Source organism: Ictalurus furcatus, chromosome 9, assembly GCF_023375685.1.
Source record: "Ictalurus furcatus strain D&B chromosome 9, Billie_1.0, whole genome shotgun sequence".
Lineage (NCBI taxonomy): Eukaryota > Metazoa > Chordata > Actinopteri > Siluriformes > Ictaluridae > Ictalurus > Ictalurus furcatus.
The window spans coordinates 9099439-9123975 of NC_071263.1; the positions used below are offsets into that span (position 1 = coordinate 9099439).

Below are 24537 nucleotides of genomic sequence, written 5' to 3' on the forward strand. Positions count from 1 at the left end.
AAACAAAGCTTTTGCTGCTGTCTGTTTTGTTCTGAAGTCTGGAAATACCATTCATTCCTCTCACCAGCATGCCATTTAAAACATGCCCCTCTTCCGCTCATGTGTTGGCTTGAGGCACATTTTTGTCTCAGGAGTGAACAGATAAAAAGCCTGTTTTGATATCACAATGCACTAAAATGCAGAAATGTTGTAAGAGAAGAATGTTAGGATTGTGTCTCCATTACTATCTTCTCGCTATCTCTACTGAATACACCCTGCTAAAACCCAAAACATGCTTTTATACACATATATACACTTACCGTCCACTGTTTCTGCAATTCAGAAAATCATGCAAATACAGGTCAAGAGCTTCAGATCTCATCAAACATCAGAAAAAGATGAGGGAATTAAAAGCCATTAGAATGAATAAATATTGAACTTTTTTTCTTTCATCACCACCACCTAATGTGTTTGTTTTGTTTTGTTTTTTGTTTCATCACCACCTAATTTACTAATGTCTGCATTAGTAAATGTGCACTAGGCCTAATACTTATTCACTATTAAACCCAATTGTATGTATCATTCTTTTTATTTATGATCAGCTGGTTTTATGGTGAAAAGTACTACATCCTGATACGTGGCCAGTGAGGGTGGAGTGCCCACACTGTGTATGCAAGTTAACACTAACACTCACAGTGTTGAAGGAAAATGCTTAAAATGTAGCTTGCATTCCAACACTGTGGAATGAAATTCTTATAGTGCGGAATAATAGTGTTGCTGACTCACAGCTCCAGGGTCCCTATTCAATCCTGAGCTCCAGACTGTGCATGTTCATTTGGATTTTCTCTAGTTTCTCTGATTTCCTCCTACCTCCCAAAAACTAGCTGCTGTAAATTACCTCTAGGTGTGAATGAGTGTGTGTGTGTGTGTGTTACCGAAAGTGAGTTGGGTTTTTTTCTTTCAGTGTATATTTGTGTCCAGCTGCCAACTTCAACATATACCAGGGGTGTCAAACTCAAATTCTGCCCACAAACTAATATTTATGGAGATCCAAAAGTCCTTTATTTTTAGAAAGAACATATGGCAATAACAGTTACCTTTTAATGCTTAGACATTAACAATTCGTTCATAAATACTATTAAAACATTTTAAAGTATTTATATTTTCTTTCATAGTAGCACTTCACTTTATGTTGTTATGATGTCATTAATAACATTTATTGTAATGATTATTTAAAAAAAAAAAAAGATGAATGAATTCATTTGTTTGATCACATTTTATTGGATATCAGCTGCTGTAGTGAGAAACAGGGTTAGCCAACTGGGATGATGCATTTTTTCTGTTTCTGTGTGAAAGAGCAGTGTCTGGGTGAGAGCAGTTGAAGTAGCTTGCCAGAGTTTACTGCAAAAGAAAAGGAGATCAGGATTTATAATATATAGTGTACTTTATTATTCTATTAATCTATTATTAACAAGTTAATCACTTTCAGTGGAACTGTCATATAGATAACATTATTGACATGGAAAGATTGTTTGATGGTAAATTGTGCTTTAAATGATTAAATAAAAAAAATTGTATCATCACCGCTACTACTGTTGTCTCACATCCACCTGAAATGCACGAGTGTGTCACACTTACCAAATGAATTGTATCATATCATCATAACAGGAAAACAATGGTGATTGTTATTTTGTATATTTTCTAATATCTACTGAAATTAATTTCTGGTTACGCCACTGCCAGGGCAACACAGGACATGCTTCTGAATTGTTTTTATTCGCGAGTGTGACTTGCATCCTAACCCCCTCCGCCCCCCACCCCAAACATTAGAAACCATCAAAAATATTTGAATGGTTTCCACTACAAATACCATTACAAACCATCAGCAAACCAATTAAAACCATTACCGTAACCACTAGACATAATATGCCACCAAAAGAAGGCAACAAATTACCAGTAGAGACCCACAGGGACTATTACAGTTTCTTTGAAAACAAATACAATTCCCATTATACCCATTAAAACCATTACAAATTCGATGAGGGTTTCTATTATTGTTGAGGGGGATTTTTCAGCAGGGAAGTGTTCCCACAAGGTCAAATCTGTGAAATATTCTTAATCTTGTGAGGACATTTGGTACCCACCAAGATATAAACACAGAGAGAGAGAGAGAGAGAGAGAGAGAGAGCACAGCAGTCGTCGGGACGTGATTCCTGATGAGCCGGCAGTTCCAGTGAGGGTGGAGTGTGTGTGTGTGTGTGTGTGTGTGTGTGTGTGTGTGACTATGGTATGAATCATGGGCTCACATCTCCGCTCCATCACAGTAGAGATATAGCAGCATAAGGAGCTCGCCTGGCTGTAATGTGGATGTAGGAGGAAACACGTTCATGAACCAGAGGTAAGTCTGCTGCCTGTTCTCGCCTCTTATCTTTGCTGTCGTAAAGAACTGATCGATTCAGGGAGAAGTCGCTTTCGGAAGTTTCACGAGCTCGACTTACCTAAAATTCGCCATATTTAGCAAGCTGAAGTCATGAAATGTGCCATTTCCAGAGCGTTATTATTCCATTAGCTATAAGAGTGTCCTGTAGAGACTTTAGAGCTGGACATCTGTAAATAGTAGTTTATATAGCTATACAGCCAGAATCATCATAATGACTTTAACCTATATGAGTATCCTGTGGAGAGAAACAACAGAATTTTACATGGAAGGAGAAAAAAAAAACATCTGCTGCAGCTGTTTAGATTTCTGTCTCCTCTGAAACACTGGTCTGATGTGATGTCATCAGGTCTGATGGCTTTCTCAGGATCTATATTCGTGTAGGCTAGATCTTGTCTCGACAGCATCTTTGATCTGTGTCTTGCTGATTTATTAGCGACACGCTGTGTACATGTTGTCTGTGTGTGTGTGTGTGTGCGCTTGATGCGAATCAGCAGCCTACACATTCTTCACACCCCAGGTCACGTGATCACTGCCTCCATTCTGTTTTCCAGCTGCTTGGCTCGAACATTTGGAGACTGTCCTGTGGGTGTGACACTCTTGATCAGGGGTATTTAAAGTCCCTATGAAATTATGGAGTTAGAATTGTTTCATAATTCAAAAATAAATAGATTACGACGCACAAATAAATGTAGTGAGATTTGTAAAAAAAAAAAAAAAAGAAATTAAAAAAAAAAAATTAACAAATTCACAAATTTGTTTTTGTTGAATGAGCGCCACAAATATGTTAGTAGTTTCACAAACATAAATTAAATCAATAAAATGAGATTGAGAAAAAAAAAAAGATATTTGTTTTTACAAATATGTTTTTATGTCACAAACAAAACTTTGCATTCATTTGTGGATCGCGTCCTGTGCATTTGTGGATCACGTCCTGTGCATTTGTGGATTTTGAAACATTTCTAGCATCAAGAGTGCACACAAATCACAAATAGTTGGACCCACCGTCTACTCAAGCCAATTGAATAACCTCCACATTGCACTGACCAATCGTAGCACGGTCTCGCTCCAACCAATCACGTTTTGCTTTACGATCAGAACAGGAACAGAGTCATATTATATCAAAACGCCATATGAAATCAAAAGTGAAGTTTTGTGGTATGAATATGTTAGGTTATCTTTAAGCTAGTGTGCTCCAAAACATTGACAACATTCACATTTAGAAGATATACTGTATGCATTCAAAAAGTGTAGTCTCTCTCTCTACCACCAATAGGGATCAACGATTGTGATGACATCACTCTGCACTTCAGCTTCTAATCAGATTTTCTGTCCAACGAAAATGCTCTTTAGAATCTGAAGTGTCCTGCCTCCAACATTATAAAAAAAAAAATCCACGTTTCCGGGCTGTGAGGTAAGCTAAACTTTATTGGCTATTTTAAAAGGGGGAGGAGCCACTCAACATGTCCCGTCCTGACTTCCTGTTTTAATTGAAATTACTAAAATTTGTGAAGATCCAGTTGTATAAATTTGCTTATTCATAGAAAGACCAGGTGGCAATAACGGGTACCTTTTAATGCTTAAGCATTAATAGAATGAAGACAATTGAAAGTGGTTATATTTTGTTTCATAGTCCTGCTTCACATTACCACTATTGACCAGCACCATGGACTCTGAACAGATAAGACATTAATTTTGAATGTGACACAGGGACAGTAAACGTATAATTCTCTGTCCAGTTGTTTTTATATTTACAGCATTTGTCAGACACCCTTATCCAGAGCGACTTTCAGAAGTAAAAGGACATTACATTTTACATTTATACAACTAAACAGTTGAGGGTTAATGACCTTGCTTCCAGTCAGTAGTCCAGTGCCTTAACCACTGAGCTACCACTGTGTTTACGCTATAATTTGTAATCGACTCTATTTTCAAACAAGCCATGTCATTGGTTCTCTTATAAGTCTGCAAAAACTCCCCTTCTAACCTAATGAAAGGGGAGTCACCAACCATCAGCAATGGTCACCAACCCTGTTCTTGGAGATCTACAGAATGGTGGAAAAGTGTGATCACTGGGACTTTGATTGTGGCATGGTTGTTGGTACCAGATGGGCTGAGTATTTCAGATACTGGTGATCTCCTGGGAACACCACACACAGCAGTCTCGAGAGCTAAAAAACAAAAAACACTGAGCAAGCGACAGTTCTGTAGGTGGAAACGCCTTGTTGATAGGAGAGGTAAGGGGAAAATGGCCATATTGGTTCAAGCTGCCAGGAAGAATATAGTAACTCAAATAATCACTCATTACAACTTTGGTGAGCAGAAAAGCATCTCAGCATGCATCAAACTGGCTGTAATGGGCACAGGCTCACCCTCTGGACAATTGAAGATTAGAACAAAATATCACTTGGTCTTTTATCAGTCTTGAACTGTCCAGTTTGGGTGAGTGTGCATTAGTTTAATTTTGTTAAATTTCATTGTTAGTGACCAGAAGGTTTTTAATTCAAACCAGAGGACTGCCAGAGAGCCATTGTTTGACCCCTCACCTTTATGACTGATCCTGACACTTGGTACTCTGGCACGAACAATTTTCAATATGCAAAAATGCCTTTTCAGTGTACAGCTATATACAGTGAGGTCCAAAAGTCTGAGATCACATTGGAAATCTGGGTGTCTATATAATAAAAGCAAATTTGTGCTATTGACCATGTTAACTGCTTTGTACAAATGGACAGATTTTCCTCATGCCTAATCTCTTCTATCAGAGCACACTCCGATGGATTTGATCAAACATGGTTCATAAGGTTTTGCACAAACTTGTAGAGTCCATGCCAGCTTGAGGTCACGCTGTCATTAAGAAACATCATGTAAATATTTCTAAGATTCTACTTTTTACTCAAGTTGTCGTCTATCATTTGTCTATCATACAAATATCATTTGTAATGAAAACTGTCATACTAAATTAGACAAGACTGCAAAATAGAAGCATTTTCACTAGTGGTCTCAAATCTTTGAACCCCACTGTATGTATAGATGTATAAATACAACGAAAGTTCACTTCAATTCAATCTATTGCAGTCTGGCATAGCAGTGGTACCGCTGATCCTAAGTGGATGCGTTAAAGAATGCTGTGGATGGTCCCACCTGGATACCCTAAAGATTCCACTTACTAAAAACAATATATGCCCAAATCTCACCCACTCTCCAGTGGACAACTTCACTTGCTATAATCATAAAGACCCTGATGTTCCTTTCAACTCACTCGGTATAATTTAGTACACTGTATATATTTCTGGAAGAGTAATGACTTAGAACTTCACTCTCTGTTGTTCTGCTGGGTTCCCTTTCGAGTATGGTTCCTCTAAAGGTTCCTTCCTAAAGGTTTTGTCATTTCAGGGAGTTATTCATCGCTAGTCTCACCACTGGATTGCTCATTAGAGTTCTAGACCTAAATTAAAATGGATACACCTGGATATCTGTAACACTGCTTTGTGACAGTATCTGTTGTTGAAAGCACTGTATAAATAGAACTGAATCGGATTGAACTTTGTAGACTTTATATCCAAACTACAGTCAAAATAGCAGCGATGATAAACATCACCATCAAAAGTATTACCACCATGGGAGAGGAGATGGATGTCTACTAAAAATGAACCCTCCTAAGTGGTTATGGAAACTTTTGGCTTTTGGAAACAGATTTGGTTTCCACTTTGCAGCAGGAATGGGATTCTAGAGCGTCTTTTTGTAGTCATCATTTTGAGTTGATGTTAACTTTGCTAGAACATTCCGTAGAAACGTACATTACACACTAGCAATACTATAGTATGTCAAAATAGTACATCACAAGTGCTTCATCTAGTGGATTAGTTACTGTTTAGAATGATATTATGTTGTAATCAAAAAAAAAAAAAAAAAACAGACAAAGTTCAAATGTGTGTTGATTTGATTAAGAAAATGTTTGGCTGCAGTTTAAAAGCTTAATCTAACTGATTTCAAACTATAGTTAAATTGTTGGAAAGGTATTGTCCTTTTCAGCATTTGATTACTAGTATGTGTACAGCTTTATATGAATCTCATGCAGAGTCTTTTATTGGCTGTACAAACCAGTCTCAGAAGCTTTTAACTCTGAACATACCATCTGACAAAGTTAAATCAGTGGTGTATTTTAAATATGAATGCAATATCCTTTATAGTTGCTTGACATAGATTCGTTTAAACATGCCTAGTAGGACATTATCATCTCAACTCTTTCCAGGCATTCATTTAAGTAATTACTTCCTTAAAAACAATGACTGAGTGTTTAGGAAAGAAACCTGTCAAGCAAGTTATTTATGCAATTCAAAGAAAATTACAAGCAATACATTAAATGTGGAAAAAAGCAAAACAAAACTGCAGAAAATCTTGTTAAATGCCGCTCCATGTCACAAATACTGGAAGATGATGGAGTTGACTGAATGCAGAGTCTAATACGGAATAAACATTCTGTCATGCAGTTAATACTGTTATACAGAAATATTAAAGCATGAAAGTCCATGTCTAAGGATGGGTTTAAGCCAATCTGAGAATGCGGTGCAGGTGTAACACTCAAGGCCCATGCAAATCTGAAAAAAAAAAAAAATTGTTTACCTGTACTGAAAACTTGAGCAGAATTAACACAGGAAGTATATAGTGACGGTCCGTCAAATAGGCATCACCCACCACCCATCCATACCACTGTGCAACAATGCACTAAATATTTTATAAAGGATAGGCGTAAGCTACTTACACCCAAACATACTGTATAACTGTGTCTGTGAAACATGGGGAATGTGTGCTTTCAAATTTGAGCCAGCTGAATGTACAGTACAGTTCATGTGTCAGAAGTCTCAATACTTTGGAGGTACAAGCTGCAGAATCCATCCATCCATCCATCCATCTTCTACCGCTTACTCCTTTTCAGGGTCACGGGGAACCTGGAGCCTATCCCAGGGAGCATCGGGCACAAGGCAGGGTACACCCTGGACACGGTGCTAGTCCATACTCACTCCATACACAGTCCATACACACTACGGACACTTTAGAAACGCCAATCAGCCTACTATGCATGTCTTTGGACCGGGGGAGGAAACCGGAGTACCCGGAGGAAACCCTCGCAGCACGGGAAGAACATGCAAACTCTGCACATACATGGCCCCGGACCCCGGACCCTGGAGGTGTGAGGCGAACGTGCTAACCACTAAGCCACCGTGCGCCCCATAGCTGTAGAATCATGACATTATTATGCATTCATTCTTTCATTCTTTCAAGCGTTCATCCTCAAACTGCTTTATCCTGGTCAGGGTGGTGGTGGATCTGGAGCCTATTCCAGCAGCACTGCATACAAGACAGGGACACACCCTGCATGGGGCACCAGTCCATCGTAGCGCACCATGCACATATGATCAATTTAGTTTAGCCAGTCCACCTACTGGCATGTTCGTTGTAGGTGGGAGGAACCTGGACTGAACATGGAGGCAACAATGCTACCCAGCGCAGTAGAAAGTAAAAGTGCAGGGTTTCAGTGTATCATTATGGTCGTGCAAACACAGAGTAAAACAAATGCAACAGGGTGTGCAGGCTCGCAACAAAAAGCTAATACAAATAGAGCTGCTTGTAGGAATATACTGAGTCAGTAAAACAGATATGCACTATGTACTGGCAGTAGGATTCAGTATTACAGTTTACTTTATCTGAAATTCTTTTCCGTCTATGTGGTTTTGAGGGCAGAATGGCTGGTGTTTGTTCTTTGAGATTGTACTATCAAGACAGGACAGTCATTCAGACAGGAAGGATGACACATTTCCATGATCCCCTTTAATCCAATGCACCAGAGAGTGAAGGAAAAATAACTAGGAATGTTAACTCCAAGCTCCAAGAAATCTTCACTTGATTTCCTGACTAGAACAATATAACCCAGGGGCTGTGCTTGTGGGTGTATTAGGTTTTCCCATCGGAATGTCCTGACTTGTGACGAACAGTTTTTCTTCTTGAGCATATTAGATATCCAAGTAAATCAGGCTCAGGAATACTTGCAAATTGACTGACATCTTTAAAGACTTTGTCACAAACACAACGTGACCAGAAACGATTTGATCAGGCTAACACCCAAGAGACCATTCGGCCTCATACTGCTGCAGTGTCAGCTTCACCGTACAGGACATACAGTGAGGGAAAAAAGTATTTGATCCCCTGCTGATTTTGTACGTTTGCCCACTGACAAAGAAATGATCAGTCTATAATTTTAATGGTAGTTGTATTTGAACACTGAGAGACAGAATAACAACAAAAAAATCCAGAAAAACGCATGTCAAAAATTTTATAAATTAATTTGCATTTTAATGAGGGAAAAAAGTATTTGACCCCCTCTCAATCAGAGAGATTTCTGGCTCCCAGGTGTCTTTTATACAGGTAACGAGCTGAGATTAGGAGCACACTGTTAAAGGGAGTGCTCCTAATATCAGTTTGTTACCTGTATAAAAGACACCTGTCCACAGAAGCAATCAATCAATCAGATTCCAAACTCTCCACCATGGCCAAGACCAAAGAGCTCTCCAAGGATGTCAGGGACAAGACTGTAGACCTACACAAGTCTGGAATGGGCTACAAGACCATTGCCAAGCAGCTTGGTGAGAAGGGGACAACAGTTGGTGCGATTATTCGCAAATGGAAGAAGCACAAAAGAACTGTCAATCTCCCTCGGCCTGGGGCTCCATGCAAGATCTCACCTCGTGGAGTTGCAGTGATCATGAGAACAGTGAGGAATCAGCCCAGAACTACACGGGAGGATCTTGTCAATGATCTCAAGGCAGCTGGGACCATAGTCACCAAGAAAACAATTGGTAACACACTACGCCGTGAAGGACTGAAATCCTGCAGCGCGCGCAAGGTCCGCTGCTCAAGAAAGCACATATACATGTCCGTCTGAAGTTTGCCAGTGAACATCTGAATGATTCAGAGGACAACTGGGTGAAAGTGTTGTGGTCAGATGAGACCAAAATGGAGCTCTTTGGCATCAACTCAACTCGCCGTGTTTGGAGGAGGAGGAATGCTGCCTATGACCCCTGGAACACCATCCCCACTGTCAAACATGGAGGTGGAAACATTATGCTTTGGGGTTTTTTTTCTGCTAAGGGGACAGGACAACTTCACCGCATCAAAGGGACGATGGACGGGGCCATGTACCGTCAAATCTTGGGTGAAAACCTCCTTCCCTCAGACAGGGCATTGAAAATGGGTCGTGGATGGGTATTCCAGCAGGACAATGACCCAAAACACACAGCCAAGGCAACAAAGGAGTGGCTCAAGAAGAAGCACATTAAGGTCCTGGAGTGGCCTAGCCAGTCTCCAGACCTTAATCCCATAGAAAATCTGTGGAGGGAGCTGAAGGTTCAAGTTGCCAAACGTCAGCCTCGAAACCTTAATGATTTGGAGAAGATCTGCAAAGAGGAGTGGGACAAAATCCCTCCTGAGATGTGTGCAAACCTGGTGGCCAACTACAAGAAACGTCTGACCTCTGTGATTGCCAACAAGGGTTTTTAAACCAAGTACTAAGTCATGTTTTGCAGAGGGGTCAAATACTTATTTCCCTCATTAAAATGCAAATCAATTTATAACATTTTTGACGTGCGTTTTTCTGGATTTTTTTGTTGTTATTCTGTCTCTCACTGTTCAAATAAATCTACCATTAAAATTATAGACTGATCATTTCTTTGTCAGTGGGCAAACGTACAAAATCAGCAGGGGATCAAATACTTTTTTCCCTCACTGTATTCAACTTGTGACAACGAATAGCATTTTTTCTTTCTCAAGTGGTTGTATTTCAGTGGAGGAACACATGAGACATGGAGCCAAAAAGAGAAACAACACAACTTTGTTGTCATGGTAACATGTTTCCTTTTTCAGCATTGTCCACTGCTCAAAAAGGAAGCGCTCGGCACTGCATGGAAGTCCTTACATCCTGTAAAAATGAAAGCATTTGAGCAAGCAATACCTCCTGAAAGTAGTACTAAACTGGATCATTCCTTGTCACCGGGGTGGTGCCCTCAAGTACAGCTTTTGTACCTTTAGTATGTATCTTTGTACCGTATGTGTCAATTAAAAAGCCAGTTAGTATAATCTAATCTCCCAAATAGTCTTAAATAAGTGATTAAAGACTATGTGAATGCTTGCTGCCGTGTGCATTTCAGTGTCAGTCCAGCAGTTAAGAAATAAGCCTAATTCCTTTTCTTCAGTTACTAATTAACCACCTTTATAATACTAATGTATTATATAGGTGGTTCTTAACTCCTTTTTCATTCGGAGCAATTGGAAACACATGCCAGACTTGACCAAATGCATGACTTTGCTATTGCTGTTGGTGTGTATTTGAATAAAGCTTTGTCAGCCAACACCCAAACCCAGTGTCAGAAGCAGAACCAGCACCCAAACGCATGATTAAAACCAGGGCATTGCTAGTTTTTGCTGTAAAGAGGTATTGTCTGGAAAGAGGCTGCAGTAACGCTTTGCGTGGGCATCACCAAGCACTTACTGGCTGCAACAGAGAAGCAGGCTGAGCAAAAGTGCCAACTGGCATGCGTCCATTTTTCCGTAAGGATCCAAAAATGCTTTTTACACAGGCTTACTGAAAAAGGATGAACAGCATGCTCATGTATTTGTTTTGTTCTGTTATTCAGAAGTGATTTTTTTTTTTGCTCAAATTGCATTGCATACATTTAATTTAGGAGAATTATCACGCATGCTTGTTTATATGATGCTAAATAGATTGCGGGCTCTGTACTGTTGCTTACGCTCCATGCTTCTTGGTTAACCTTTCTTTCTTTATGCCTTAGGAAGATACTGATAGACTTCTTCAGCCTGTCCTTTTTAAGAAGAAGTGTTCTAAGTTGGGTGTAAGGTTTAGCTAATGTTTCGTTATTGGCACCTGTGACAGACGGTGCGGAGGAGGGCGGCTGGGTGGTGTGGTGGGTAGTGCTGCAACCTCAGTCCCTGGTTCGATCCTGAGCTCTGCTTACTGTGATCTGTCCGGAGTTGAACATGTTTTCTGCATGGGTTTGCTCTAGGTTCTCTGGTTTTCTCGCAAAACATGCTAGTAGGTAGTTTGGCTACTCAAAAGTGCCCTTAGGTGTAAATGTATATGTGTATGGTGCCCTGCAATGGACTGGCATCTCATCCAAATTGTAGTCCCACTTCGTACCCAGTGTTCCCAGGATGCTCCCGGGATGCTCCAGATCCACTGTGACCCTGACCAGGATTTAGCAGTTAATGAATGTATGGGGAAAAATGACAGTAGAAGCTTTGGTGTGTTATTCGTGATTGGATTAAACTGAAGAGAAAACGGGAGCGGTGATGAACCAGGGTTAACTCATATAGAATTTTTAACATAGTTGGCATTCATTCTGACATAAGTACCTCATTGTCCAGAGTAAATCCACTGCTGCTAAAGTGCTTGTATATTCCGTTGCAGGCTGGGCTTTTGTGTTCACTGCTTAGCTTGTTCCCATTACTCAGCATCAGATATGCACAATGAGCACCCTGTTCACTTGTTTACATGATGTTCAGTATATTGTGTGCTGTGTGGTGTTGCTTTGTTGCTTACATGACATGCTTTTTGGCCAACCTCTACTTCGTTAGGTCACTTTTTAGACATCTTCAGCTTTTCCTTTCAAAGATGAAATGTTATAAGGTTTGGTGTGTTTTGGTACCTTTTAAGGCTAAATGCAATGTCCTTTTAGGTGATGTTTACTTGTGGGGAAATTTTAATGGAGTGTTTGGATCAATCGGAGCCTTGTAGATGACTGTTAATCATGTTTATTTATTCAAAAAGCACATGCACATGAAAAGAACAGTGCTGCTGACTTACAGCTCTGGGGTCCTGGGTTCCATCGTGAGCCGGGTTACTGTCTGTGTGGAGTTTCTGTGCACGTTCTCCTCATGTCCATGTAGGTTTCCTCTGCATTCACAGGTCCCTCACTCCTCTCATAAACATGCCAGTAGGAGGATTAGCTATGATAAATTGAATAAGTGTGTGTGTGTGTGTGTGTGTGTGTGTGCATGGTGCCCTACTTGTGTGGTGTTCAGTATGCTCCACGACCCTGACAAGGATAAAACAGTTACTTAAGATGAATAAATGATTCATAATATTTTAGCATTAATATTTAATTTATGAAAAATAAATGAATGTACGCAAAATTTGGTATATTACGGTTAAATTCTGTCACGTTCCAGAACGTGACGGAGTTGAGGACGGATGCAATTGCAGTAAAAGACTTTATTAGAGAGATACGCAGACAAATCCAAAACAGAAATCCAAAGCATGGTCGAATAACATGCAAAAGGTCAGGCGATCTACAAACAGGCATAAATGGGGTGAGGCTAGAATCAAAACGAGAAACAAGAAACAAGGTCAAATAACAAGAATCGAAGTGAGAAACGAGAAACAAAGAACCGCTTGGTAAGGAGATAAACTCAATACTATGCAATTTGCACAGAGACACAAGGGGTTTAAATGACGAACGTAATCCTGGGTTAAACACGGGCAGCTGAAAACAATAATGTCACACACACGGGAAACAACCAATGATAAAACAGGGGCGGAGTCAGAACATAACCATAACAAAAGCAGGTGTCCAATGTAAACAAAGTCACTGTCATGAAAGACCGAAAACTGTGCGTTCCTTAAGCGCTCGCGCACCTGGCTCGTGCACGCACATGTTTTTTGGTTTTCCAAGCACACTGCAATACTGCAGCGCTGACTCAAGGGGAAATCATGACAAATTCATTTGAACTAAGAATAAAGGTGTCAATGTAGCAAATAAAGTAAATGCATCATAACCACAATATACAAGAAAAGAAAGAGTAAACCACATAAAACTTAGTAAATGACATGATGCAAGAAAACTAAATGTTTAAAATGCTGGGAACTATAAACACTGGGTATCTATGTGACTTAATCTGGACTTGTGGGCCAAGAAAATCCATCCATCCATTTTCTGTACCGCTTATCGTACACAGGGTCACAGGGAAGCCTGGAGCCTATCCCAGGGAACTCGGGGCAGAAAGTGGGGAATCCCGGGACAGGGTGCCAACCCATCGCAAGGCACAACTGCGCACACACTCACACATACACTACGGACAATTTAGAGATGCAAATCAACCTACAACACATGTATTTGGACTGGGGGAGGAAACCGGAGTACCCGTAGGAAACCCCCGGTAGTACGGGGTGAACACGCAAACTCCGCACACAGTCGAACCCTGACCCTGGAGGTGCAAGGGAAACGTGTTAAGCATTAAGCCACTAAGGGAGTATAGAAAATAATAAAAGGTCAATTATTCCACTTTTGCAGTAGTAACTAAAAAAGCATACTTTGGGACAATGGAGCAAAAAAAATACAGTGAATTTTTTTTATCAAGAAGTGGACTTGAACTGAGTGAAGCAAGAAGAAATGTTCCCTCTTTCATGTGCTAGTCAGAAGTCTAGAATCTGTTAGGTCAGCTCAAAAATCTTGATGTAGTAGAGATTAACTTCAGTGTAGAGAGCTGTGCTATAACAGCTCATTATTTCCAAGCTTATGAAATTTCCTGCATGAGTACATCTTTCTCAAAATAGCAGGAAGTTTTACACCAAAACTCTCATTTGGTAATATTCTCATTTTGCTCACAGCTGTTGCAATACCTGTGGATATACAGTACATACGTTTGGTTTGCACCCAATTCCATTAATTCTAGCTTCCCATTCGAGCATGGCTGAATACTGTGTCAGAATTGATAAACAACTGCAAATGAGTCGTGTTTTTAATGCTGGGACTGGAACAAAAATTGTAGTCATGAGGTGATTCTCTGTCACATGACATGAGATCGTTCCTTAAGCCCTCAAGGGAAAACTTGTTGCTTGTTTGCAGTGATGCAGGTTTTGATACTGATATTCTCTTAGAAGTATTTTATATTCATGTTTAGTGTAAATAAAAGTTTAAACCCAGCACATTTTTCCATTGCTAACATGAAGGGTGGATGAGTAAGAGAGACGTCTAGTGACTCTGAATAGGAGTCTAGTGCATTGCATTCTGGGTAAATGCATGTGCATGAAGGGAACAAATGACTAAGAACTTGAGTTAAAGAGATGTTGTGAAATGAACCATAAAATTACTCCCATCTACTCCAGCCACAGATGTTCTGTGAGATCTACTAATATATTAAGCTTGGCCATGTTTCACTGCACACACATGAAACATGGCCAAGCTTACAGGATTAAGAGTCTATATCTAAACGTTTTGTCCTATAAAAGACAAATGTCTTTGCATTTTGATTGCATAAGGATTTAACATAATTATATTGCACTTATGTCATATCAAAAGTATAGTAATTACAAACTTCTAATTCCCACAACTCTTCCATATACCACAACACAATCTTGTAATTTTCTAATCTTTCAGACATAACAGTGTGTGACAGCAAGTTATAAACAAACAAAGAGGTGTGCAATGTCAGGGTTTATGTCTATCCATGTTTTTCATTTTTCTGCTTGTGTATCCCTGCTGAAAAAACCCTCATAGAATTTATAACAGTTCTAATGGTTATAAATGGAATTGTATTAGTTTTAATGGAAACTGTAGTGGTCCCTGTGGGTCTCTACTCATAATTTGTTGCCTTTTGTTGGTGGCATGTTATGTTTAGTGGATACCATTAAGAACCAATAATGGTAATGGTTTTAATGTTTAGCTGATAGTGGAAACCATTAGAATTTTTGTGATGGTTTCTTATAGTTGGTTTTTTTTTTAGCAGGGATGTATAATAAATAGCAATTTAATAGTAATTTTAGCTTTCAATCTGGAAACCAGGAGAATATTACTGCAACACTGTGGTAATTTTGTATTAGTTGTTGTAACATTGTAATAGCTTACAGGCATGCATGTCTTTGAAGCCGGTCCTTTAAAGAAACAGATTTTAAACGAAGCAGAGGTTTCATTTACATTTCTTGCCCCAACAAATCTGGAACTACTTTTCCCTATTAGGTGCGTTTTTACAGACCTACCTCCTGAGACACAGTTTGGCCAAAACATAAGAAAAACAATATTGCTACTATATGCAAGTGATAAGGATAAACACAATGATTAGCTATTATCTTGAATGGATTATTAGTAGTGTTAGTTCTTTTGGTCAAACAGCTGTAATGTTTGGCTTCTGTCAGGTTGTTCTTCAAATCATCAGAGAGTAACAAACCTCAACAGAAATGCATTAATTATCTGAACCTAAAGGCCAAGATATGGGAACAGTTGCCCAGTTTAACTTTGTGAGTTTGCACATGTCTCCACTGACTCCACCACCAAGTATCGTTTTATAGTGAAATCTGTACACTTGTACAAGGCGGGACACTCAACAATAACAGTGACCGACAAAACAAGAAACATTTTAATTGTGTCAACCAAAATCAATATAAAGGGATATTTTTAGATCAAGGTATGGCCCTTTCAGATGGTGAAAACCAACATAACAGGTTATGTCAAATGTGAAATCAGCCAGTCCGGTACTTTGTTCAAACCACAGACAAGGGAAGGCATCCTAATATCCATGTCAGGATAATAATGTTAGGTACAGGTAGAGCCAATACCCTAACCTGCTGCTTTTCTATAATTCCACTTGAGCTTTGTCAGGATAAGGATCAGTCAGTTGCTTAATATGGATTTCTATAGCCACTCATTTGTGTGTAATGAGGTATTGAAGTTATGGCGTTGACTGTCAGAAGGCTCTCCTGCTGGACTGCAGGTAGGTGTCAAGCTTTAAACTAAGAAGAATATTTTTGCCCGAGGAAATTTTTTTTTTCCTTCAGGGTAAATGCATTAACTATGTCAATTATCATACTCCTCTTCATATAAAGGATTATCCAATTAAACAGGAAAACACACCACCACCCTGACTGGATGGTAAAAAAAAAAGTGAGTACGTGAGTAGCTCCACATAGACATGCCTTTGCCATTAAAGTTCCCTGGTAATCATTAATACTTTCAATTCTTCACAGAAGAAATCAGAGCTGGGTACAACTTGCCAAGAACAAATCAAGTAGAGACACGTACAGGAGAAAGTTTATCGACCTGTTGGAGAAAGCAAGGCAGAACGATAGGGGTAGAGATTACTGGAATATGTAAACTGGGTGGTACAAAATGGCATCAGCCACATCACTAGATGTCAGGTTCTTTCACGTGATTCACTCTCAAACATACTCCCTTATATACAGTACATACAAGCAAATACTTTTGTGTTAGCAGATATTACCAAGTGTTCATTTCTTCCAGGGACATTCTTTGATCCCATTCAGATCTGGTGGTGTTTGCTTAACTACGCTGTTGCAGTTTTGGAATGTACCGATGAGTCTGTACTTAAACCATCTTCTGTTTGAACTCATGCCATAGTAAAATGCAAATGGCAGTATGCATGTAGCTGTAACTAAACAAAATGATACCTAACCCTACACCATAGGAGTAAAGCAGAGCAACCCCCCCGTCCCCCACCCCACCTCCCCAAAAAAATACCAGCATGACCCTGTCATAACCTTTTAGGATAGACATTTGCGTATATGCAACCTCTAAATTAATTCATGTTAGTTCTGGAACAACAGACTTAATATTACATCTTTCCCAGCATTCAAAACAACTAACACTGAATTTGGTTAAATGTGATAAGTAGTGTGAAATGCACTCCCTCTGTTTGTACTGTGGGTCGAACCCCTTGTCTTCTGCAGCTGACAGTACACCCTGCAGAGATTTGCTGGAAGATTCGCTGAGCCACAGTGTCACTTCCTCCAATTGCACCACAGTGTAGTTTTTTGAAAAGTGACTATATCTGTTTACCTCCAGTATGTGAACAGATTTTTGGAAAACTTAAATGATCCTTTTATGTAACGTCTCATCTGCAAACAGGCTGAGATAATCTTTGTCACTGAGGGACATTCTGACCCTGATATATGTAGGTGAGACTTGAAATATTTAGTTAGTAACAAGAACTAATGCTAATGTACTAACAGGTTACCCACAACATACTGTACATACTGTATATAACTAGCTAGCTTATGTGATTGAAGAAATCCTAATGTATGTATAAGGAAAACTGTATTTGGCTAATGTTCCAACATCAAAAGGTAAACCGATAGCTATGCTACTTTTAACACTATAATTACCTAGCTATGTCAACGCCCATTTTTCTGCCTTCACAACTAATTTTAGCCGCAAACGCATACACTATACTCTTGGGGAAATAAGTATTGGACGCGTCAAAAAATTTTTCAGTAAATATATTTCCAGTGAGGCTATTCACAGGAAATTTTCACCAGACATCAGTATTAACTCAAGAAATCCAGAAATATAAAGAATTCACAACATTAAAATCCATAAATAAAGTTATGTGTAACAAAGAGGAATGACACAGGAAAAAAGACTTGAACATGCTAACTGAAATTTATTTAATACTTAGTGGAGAAGTCTTTGTTTGTAATGACAGCTTCAAGACACTTCCTGTATGAAGAAATTAATCGGCCGGTGTATTCAGATGTGATTTTGGTCCATTCTTCTAAACATATTGTCTTTAAATCTTGTTCAATTGAATTGAAGTCAGGTGATCGACTGGGCCATTCTAACGCCTTGATTTTTTTCTCTGAAACCAATTGAGAGTTTCCTTTGCTGTATGCTTTGGATTGTTGTCCTGCTGGAAGGTCTACACACATCTCATCTTCTTTACCACATCCTGGTGGATGGCAGCAGATTCTTCTCAAGAATCTCCCGGTAAAGGGCTCCATTCATCGTTCCTTCAATTATATGAAGTCTGCCAGTACCATGCGATGAAAAACAGCTCACATCATGATGCTTCTTCTCCAAACATGGTGTGTAGTATGACAGCCAAAAAGTTCAATTTTGCTATCATCTGACCAGACTACACTCTCCCAGTATTTCATAGGCTTGTCCAAATGAGTTGTAGCAAACTTTAAAAGAGCTTCGACATGCCTTTTCTTTAGTAATGGAGTCTTGCGGGGTGAGTGTGAGGAGTGGAGTGCATTTCCTATTGTTTTCTCTGTGACAATGGTACCTACTGCCTCCAAGTGTTTCTGGAGCTTTTTCCGAGTGATCCTTGGCTCTTGGGCTACGTCTGTATCCGCTTCCATTAATGTGTTTTGCAACAATAAGGTTGTGAAGGTCTTGGGAGAGATCTTTGCTTTTACCCATCATGAGATGTTTCTTGTGTAACACCTTGTTAACGAAAAGCCTTTTTATAAACCATCAATTTACTAACCCAGCTGATATTAATTTGCACAGACAGGAGGTATAATTACTTACAGATTTCAGCTGGTTCCTTGCCTTACCTTGCTTTGCAGAACTGCTTTTACTTAGCGTGTTCAATACTTTTTTCCTGTGTCATTCCACTTTATTACACATAACATCATTAATGGACTTTAATGTTGTGAATTCTTTATATTTCCAGATTTCTTGAGTTAATACTGATGTCTGGTGAAAATTTCATGTGAAAAGCCTCATTGGAAATATATTTACTGAGAAGAAAAAAATATATATATATATATTTTTAGTTAGTTTTCCACTAACATGAGTTTTGATACAATGTTGTAAATGGGAAACTTAAGTCATTCGAGGCCCAAATACTGATATTTTTAGAATATTGAGTGTTTAATCAGTTGAAATGGAACCCATGGCACATATTCATGCAATGACTTTTTTGCTGAATTGAAAATGTGTTGTATCATATTGAATTAGAACTTTGTGTACTGTTGTGTAACATACACAATGTGACAAAAAGTGAGTTATTTATAGAAAAACCACACAAAATATCGTCAAGATGTACATTTTGAATTGATTCATAGCTGACATAAAAAAAAACATAATCAACATAATCTCCATAATCAACCATTTTTGATTCGTAAAATGTTATATTTAGATATACAACTTGCCTCATTTCAGTCAGCTCAGGAAGTTGACTTGATCTGTTTGTGTGTGTGTGTGTTTTCTTTTTGACAGTTCTTCCTTCATCATCATCTGAATCATCTTCATCATGTCAGTGAAGTCCGAAAGAGTGCAGAAGAAATGGGCAGTATTGAAAAGTCACCTGGGCTCATCTCAGGACTCAGACTCAAGCACGCAGGAGGCCAACCTAGAGAATGCTGAACCCGAGCTGTGCATCCGCCTGCTGCAGGTGCCCACCGTGGTCAACTACTCTGGCCTGAAAAAGCGGCTGGAGGGCAGTGATCAGGCATGGATGGTGCAGTTTCTCGAACTGTCAGGCCTCGACCTGCTGTTGGAGGCCCTGGACCGTCTCTCAGGTCGCGGCTGCTCGCGCATCACCGACGCACTGCTCCAGCTCACCTGTGTCAGCTGTGTCAAAGCTGTAATGAACTCATCCATAGGGATCCATTTCATCATGGAAAATGAGGGTTATGTGCGTAAGCTCTCACAAGGTACAACATTTAGTACTGTATGTATTGGAAAAATGTATTTTTAGTATTGCTGTACTTTTGATAAAAATGGCCAGAACTACACTGCTATTTATGTGGAGTCATCAGTCTGCGGAAAGCCAAGATGTTTGCCTTATATGGATCTGCATGAAAAGCAAAACATAACTCCTTTTTGTTTTAGCCAATTTAAGATCATGTGGATAGAAAAATCCATTCTCAAGTAGGTCTTTAAATGAGTTTATGGCTTTTCTCCTTCTTCTTCTTCTTCTTCTTCTTCTTCTTCTTCTTCTTATTATTATTATTATTATCCATTGATCATTTCACGGTGAAATGGAAAAATGTTAGCTCAAATTCCATAGTGGGTGGCACGTAGCACAGCCACACAGCTCCAGCATCCATGGTTTGGTCCTGGGTCCGGGTTACTATCTGTGTGGAGTTTCTGCGCATGTTTTCCCTATGTCCGAATGGGTTTCCTCAAGGCTCTCTGCTTACCTTCCAAAAACATGCCAGTAGGTGGACTGGCCAAGATAAATTGCCTCTAGGTGTGAATGAGTGTGTGAATGTGTATCTGTACACGGTACCCTGCAATGGACTGGCATCCCATCCAGGGTTTATGTCCTCTCCACGCCCAGGGTTCTCCGGATAGGTTCCCGGATCCACCACAACCCTGACCAGGACAAAGCGATCACTGAAAATGAGTGAGAAAGAGAGTTTAAAGTTCTCGATATTTGTATACAGAAGCGCCATAATTAACCTCACTCTGCATACCAAGAGCCCAATATTTTGAAAAAGCAAGATCTCTGGGCTAGAACTGTTCTCACTTCAGGACTTCATGAATCGAAAAGAAATCTTTGTTACAAATCTTTGCATCTAAGGCAAGACAAATTTTGGAAGTGACAAAAAGAAAACATCATTGTAAGACCATTAGACTGTCAAAGTCCACCGCAACATAATACTCCATTTGATATATTCTGTAGCACACATTTATATAGCCATATATTAGGAGATTCAGTGGCACACAGATGCTGCCTGTGAGACCGTGAGTGTGAGGAGCATCTAATGTCCTGTGTGCTGGAACTGGAAATGAATGACATGGTGAAACTCCGGCTGGGCTGAGCAAAGGTCTGCAATGGAATGCGCTGCTATTGTTCGAGTGAAGAGAGGGTCGGGGGGCGGGGGGATGCCATTGATGAGTACAAAGTGAAAGAGTGAGCCTCCTGGAAGCTCTCTGTCTCTCTCTTCTGTGAGAACCTCTCGTAGTCGCTGGCTCTCTCGGGAGCTCCGGTCCCAGGGTGCACAACAACTGCTTTGTTTCACCCATAAACACACACCCCAGCGAAACACAATCAACCTCCCTCTCTCCGGTTGGGAAAACCAGGGGCTTCATTTACATCTCATAGAACAACATCGTCCTCAGGAAATCATTACACCCATGCTGATCAGCCTGCTATACAAACAGGACATAGTTGATTTTGATAGTGAAGTCAACAGATTCACTGTTTCCATAATGGACCTTCTCAGAGTTCTGTGTCGCTTATAGACTCCAACCTATAGTTATTTCATCTTAATAAACATATTAATAGTACAGTAGGGTATATATTCACAACATTAATAATACATGCTGGATAATAAGCTTCTCAAAAAACAAACAAACCTAAAGGGCTGTATATTATGTAAAAAAATTTTTTACATGTAACATATTTAACACATCTACGCATAAAATAGATTAATTGTCGTATATATAACAGGGGTTTAAATATGAAATGAACGAAATTAACGAAAGTCTCTTCCAAGGAATTTACTGGAGCTGTGGCAGAACCCTTCCACCTTGGTACCCAATATCCACTGCTTCCCCAGGGCTATGAAGCCTTTCATACTGCTACAAAATAAGTAATCAGAAACCCGGGCACTGTAGAAGAAGCAGCACAACTGGTCTCGAGTCAGTGTGCAAGCAGAACTCTCCCAGCACCCCAGGGAGAAGCTGCAAATGGGCTTTTCAAAGCGTTTGACAGCTGGGACCTGGGCCAAAGGTGACCCAAGCAGTTGTGGAGGGCACAAGCTCAGCAGCTGCACCTCCAAGATTGCTTCTTTACTACGCGCCTTAACATTTATATAGCGCTTTTGAGTGTTCAGAAGAAAGATGGAATGGTGTGCAAACAAACAAACAAACAAACAAACTCACGCTTTGGTAACTGCACAACCAAATATCAATCAAATGACCAAGTATGTGTGCTTCTCTTTCTTTAAGACAAAGCTTTTTATACAATGCATGGTGTGTGTGAATAAACTTAGTCCAAGAGTGTGGATGATTGCCAGTGGCCTTATTAATATTCATACAGCCTATGAAACAGTCACACATGGCTCTTTGAACATTTTCATTTAATCATTAATACGCATGCATTTGGTGTAAATTCCCAAACATAAGCTTTGTTTGAGCCATCGTAGTATTGTTAATCTTACTGACTTCCTTTAGTCATAGACGTCTATAGGAAAAAGTAATGTGGCCAAAATAGAGAATATAATGCCCACATTCTGGAGCCATTCCTCAGAGATCAATGTCCAGAGTCTGGAAATGAATAAATCGAAATAAATTTGTAGGTGTGGAGGCACGACACGACATGGTCCTCTCCACGCCCAGGGTTCTCCGGATAGGTTCCCGGATCCACCACAACCCTGACCAGGACAAAGCGATCACTGAAAATGAGTGAGAAAGAGAGTTTAAAGTTCTCGATATTTGTATACAGAAGCGCCATAATTAACCTCACTCTGCATACCAAGAGCCCAATATTTTGAAAAAGCAAGATCTCTGGGCTAGAACTGTTCTCACTTCAGGACTTCATGAATCGAAAAGAAATCTTTGTTACAAATCTTTGCATCTAAGGCAAGACAAATTTTGGAAGTGACAAAAAGAAAACATCATTGTAAGACCATTAGACTGTCAAAGTCCACCGCAACATAATACTCCATTTGATATATTCTGTAGCACACATTTTTACGACTGCAATAGCTCACATTTAAGCAATATCGCACATAGATATCTCTGCATAGAGAGTAACCCAGCTCAGGATGAAACTTTAGAGCTGTGAGGCAGCAACACTACCTGTAACACCACTATGTTGACTAGAAAACACATTGCAAAGTATTTTCAAATTCATCTCAGTATACTGTTCCATTCGGAGTACATGAGAGAACATGCATGGTCTCATATAATGGCCTGGCTTTAAGAGCAGTCACATATTTAGTTGTTTTTTCCATCATAGGTGCCAGGTTAGATTTGTTATAGACTAACCAGTCAATCACAACAGAAAGATGGCAAAAAGAGCAATATGGTATGAACATACCAAAGTATGGTGAAATAATTGTGGGTTTTTTTTGTGGTTTGTTCCATCCAGCTCTGGATACATCCAATATCATGGTGAAGAAGCAAGTGTTTGAGCTGCTGGCTGCCCTCAGCATGTTTGATTCAGAAGGATACAGATTGGCACTGGACTCTCTGGACCATTATAAGGCAAGTGTCAATGATCAGTATTTTATAACACATGATCAGGTTCTTCGACAGCCAGTTATTTTTTTTTATTCTGCTGCAAAAGCACCTGAGCCAGACAACAACAACAACAAAAAAAAAAGACTGTAAACATTTGTGGTTAAGAGTGTGAGGAAGTGGAACTAAATAAAAATGTGAATTAGAGTTCTCAATGAATCGGTTGAGACCCACTTCTCCAAAATGTCCTCTTGTGTATGTGCAGTTGTGCCCAAAAGTTTGCATACCCCTTGGAGAATCTGCTAAATCTTAATACTTTTAACAAAATAAATAAGAGGGATCATAAAAATCCCATGTTGTTTTTTATTAAGTTCTGCCCTGAATAAGCTATTTCACATAACATATAGTCCACAAGACAAGATAATAGCTGAATTTATAAAGCAGAGCAGTTAAACTGCCCAGTGTTCTTCAGAAAAATCCAAAAATTTTTGAAGAATCCTTCAGATTTTTCTGAACAGTGGGCAGTTTAACTGCTCAGGACCAACAAGGGACTCATGAGCAGCTATCACAAAACAAAAAACAGTCGTGGATCATCCAGGTAACTGCACACAGTATTAAGAATCAAGGGTATGTAAACTTTTGAATGGGGTCATTTCTATAAATTCAGCTATTATCTTGTCTTGTGGACTATATGTAAACATCTGTTATATGAAATAGCTTCTTCAGGACAGAACTAAATAAAACACAACATGGGATTTTTATGATCTGTCTTATTTTATTAACAGTATTAAGATTTAGCAGATTCTGCAAGGGGTATGCAAATGTTTGGGAACAACTGTATAGTGATAGAGTGCAAAAAGTTACACCAGTGTCATTTGACTGTTTCACACCCATGAATGAATGAAGTGAATATTAATTACAAGAGAATTGCATCTTCACAGTGTTGTTATTCAATTTAACACACAGAAATATGTTGTTGCTAATAATATATTGAATGGCTACATCCCATGTAGTTCAGGCATAATATTTTGACACATTAGTAGCACTCTAAAGGATTTGTCTATTCCTGAGATCCCTTAAACATACTGGGTAGCACAGCAGCAAAGATTTTCTCTCTCTCTCCCCTGTTACAGCATCATTCGCTAGTCAATTTAGCTCATGCATGCGTGCAAAAGA

General features: G+C 39.4%; 1 protein-coding gene across 4 annotated transcripts in view; it reads left to right on the forward strand.

The window, feature by feature from the left end:
• Window positions 1-2095: 2095 nt before the first annotated feature.
• inf2 (inverted formin 2) overlaps window positions 2096-24537 on the forward strand; it is a 47081-nt gene continuing 24639 nt past the window's right edge. For 3 of the 4 annotated variants that reach the window (XM_053632400.1, XM_053632401.1, XM_053632402.1), the window contains exons 1-3: window positions 2123-2377; window positions 19447-19883; window positions 23273-23388. In XM_053632400.1, coding sequence (XP_053488375.1) covers window positions 19481-19883; window positions 23273-23388 — 519 coding nt within the window. In that variant the 5' untranslated portion in view covers window positions 2123-2377; window positions 19447-19480. Of the gene's footprint in view, window positions 2378-19446; window positions 19884-23272; window positions 23389-24537 lie in introns of all 4 variants that reach the window. The other variant, XM_053632403.1, reaches the window with a different exon arrangement.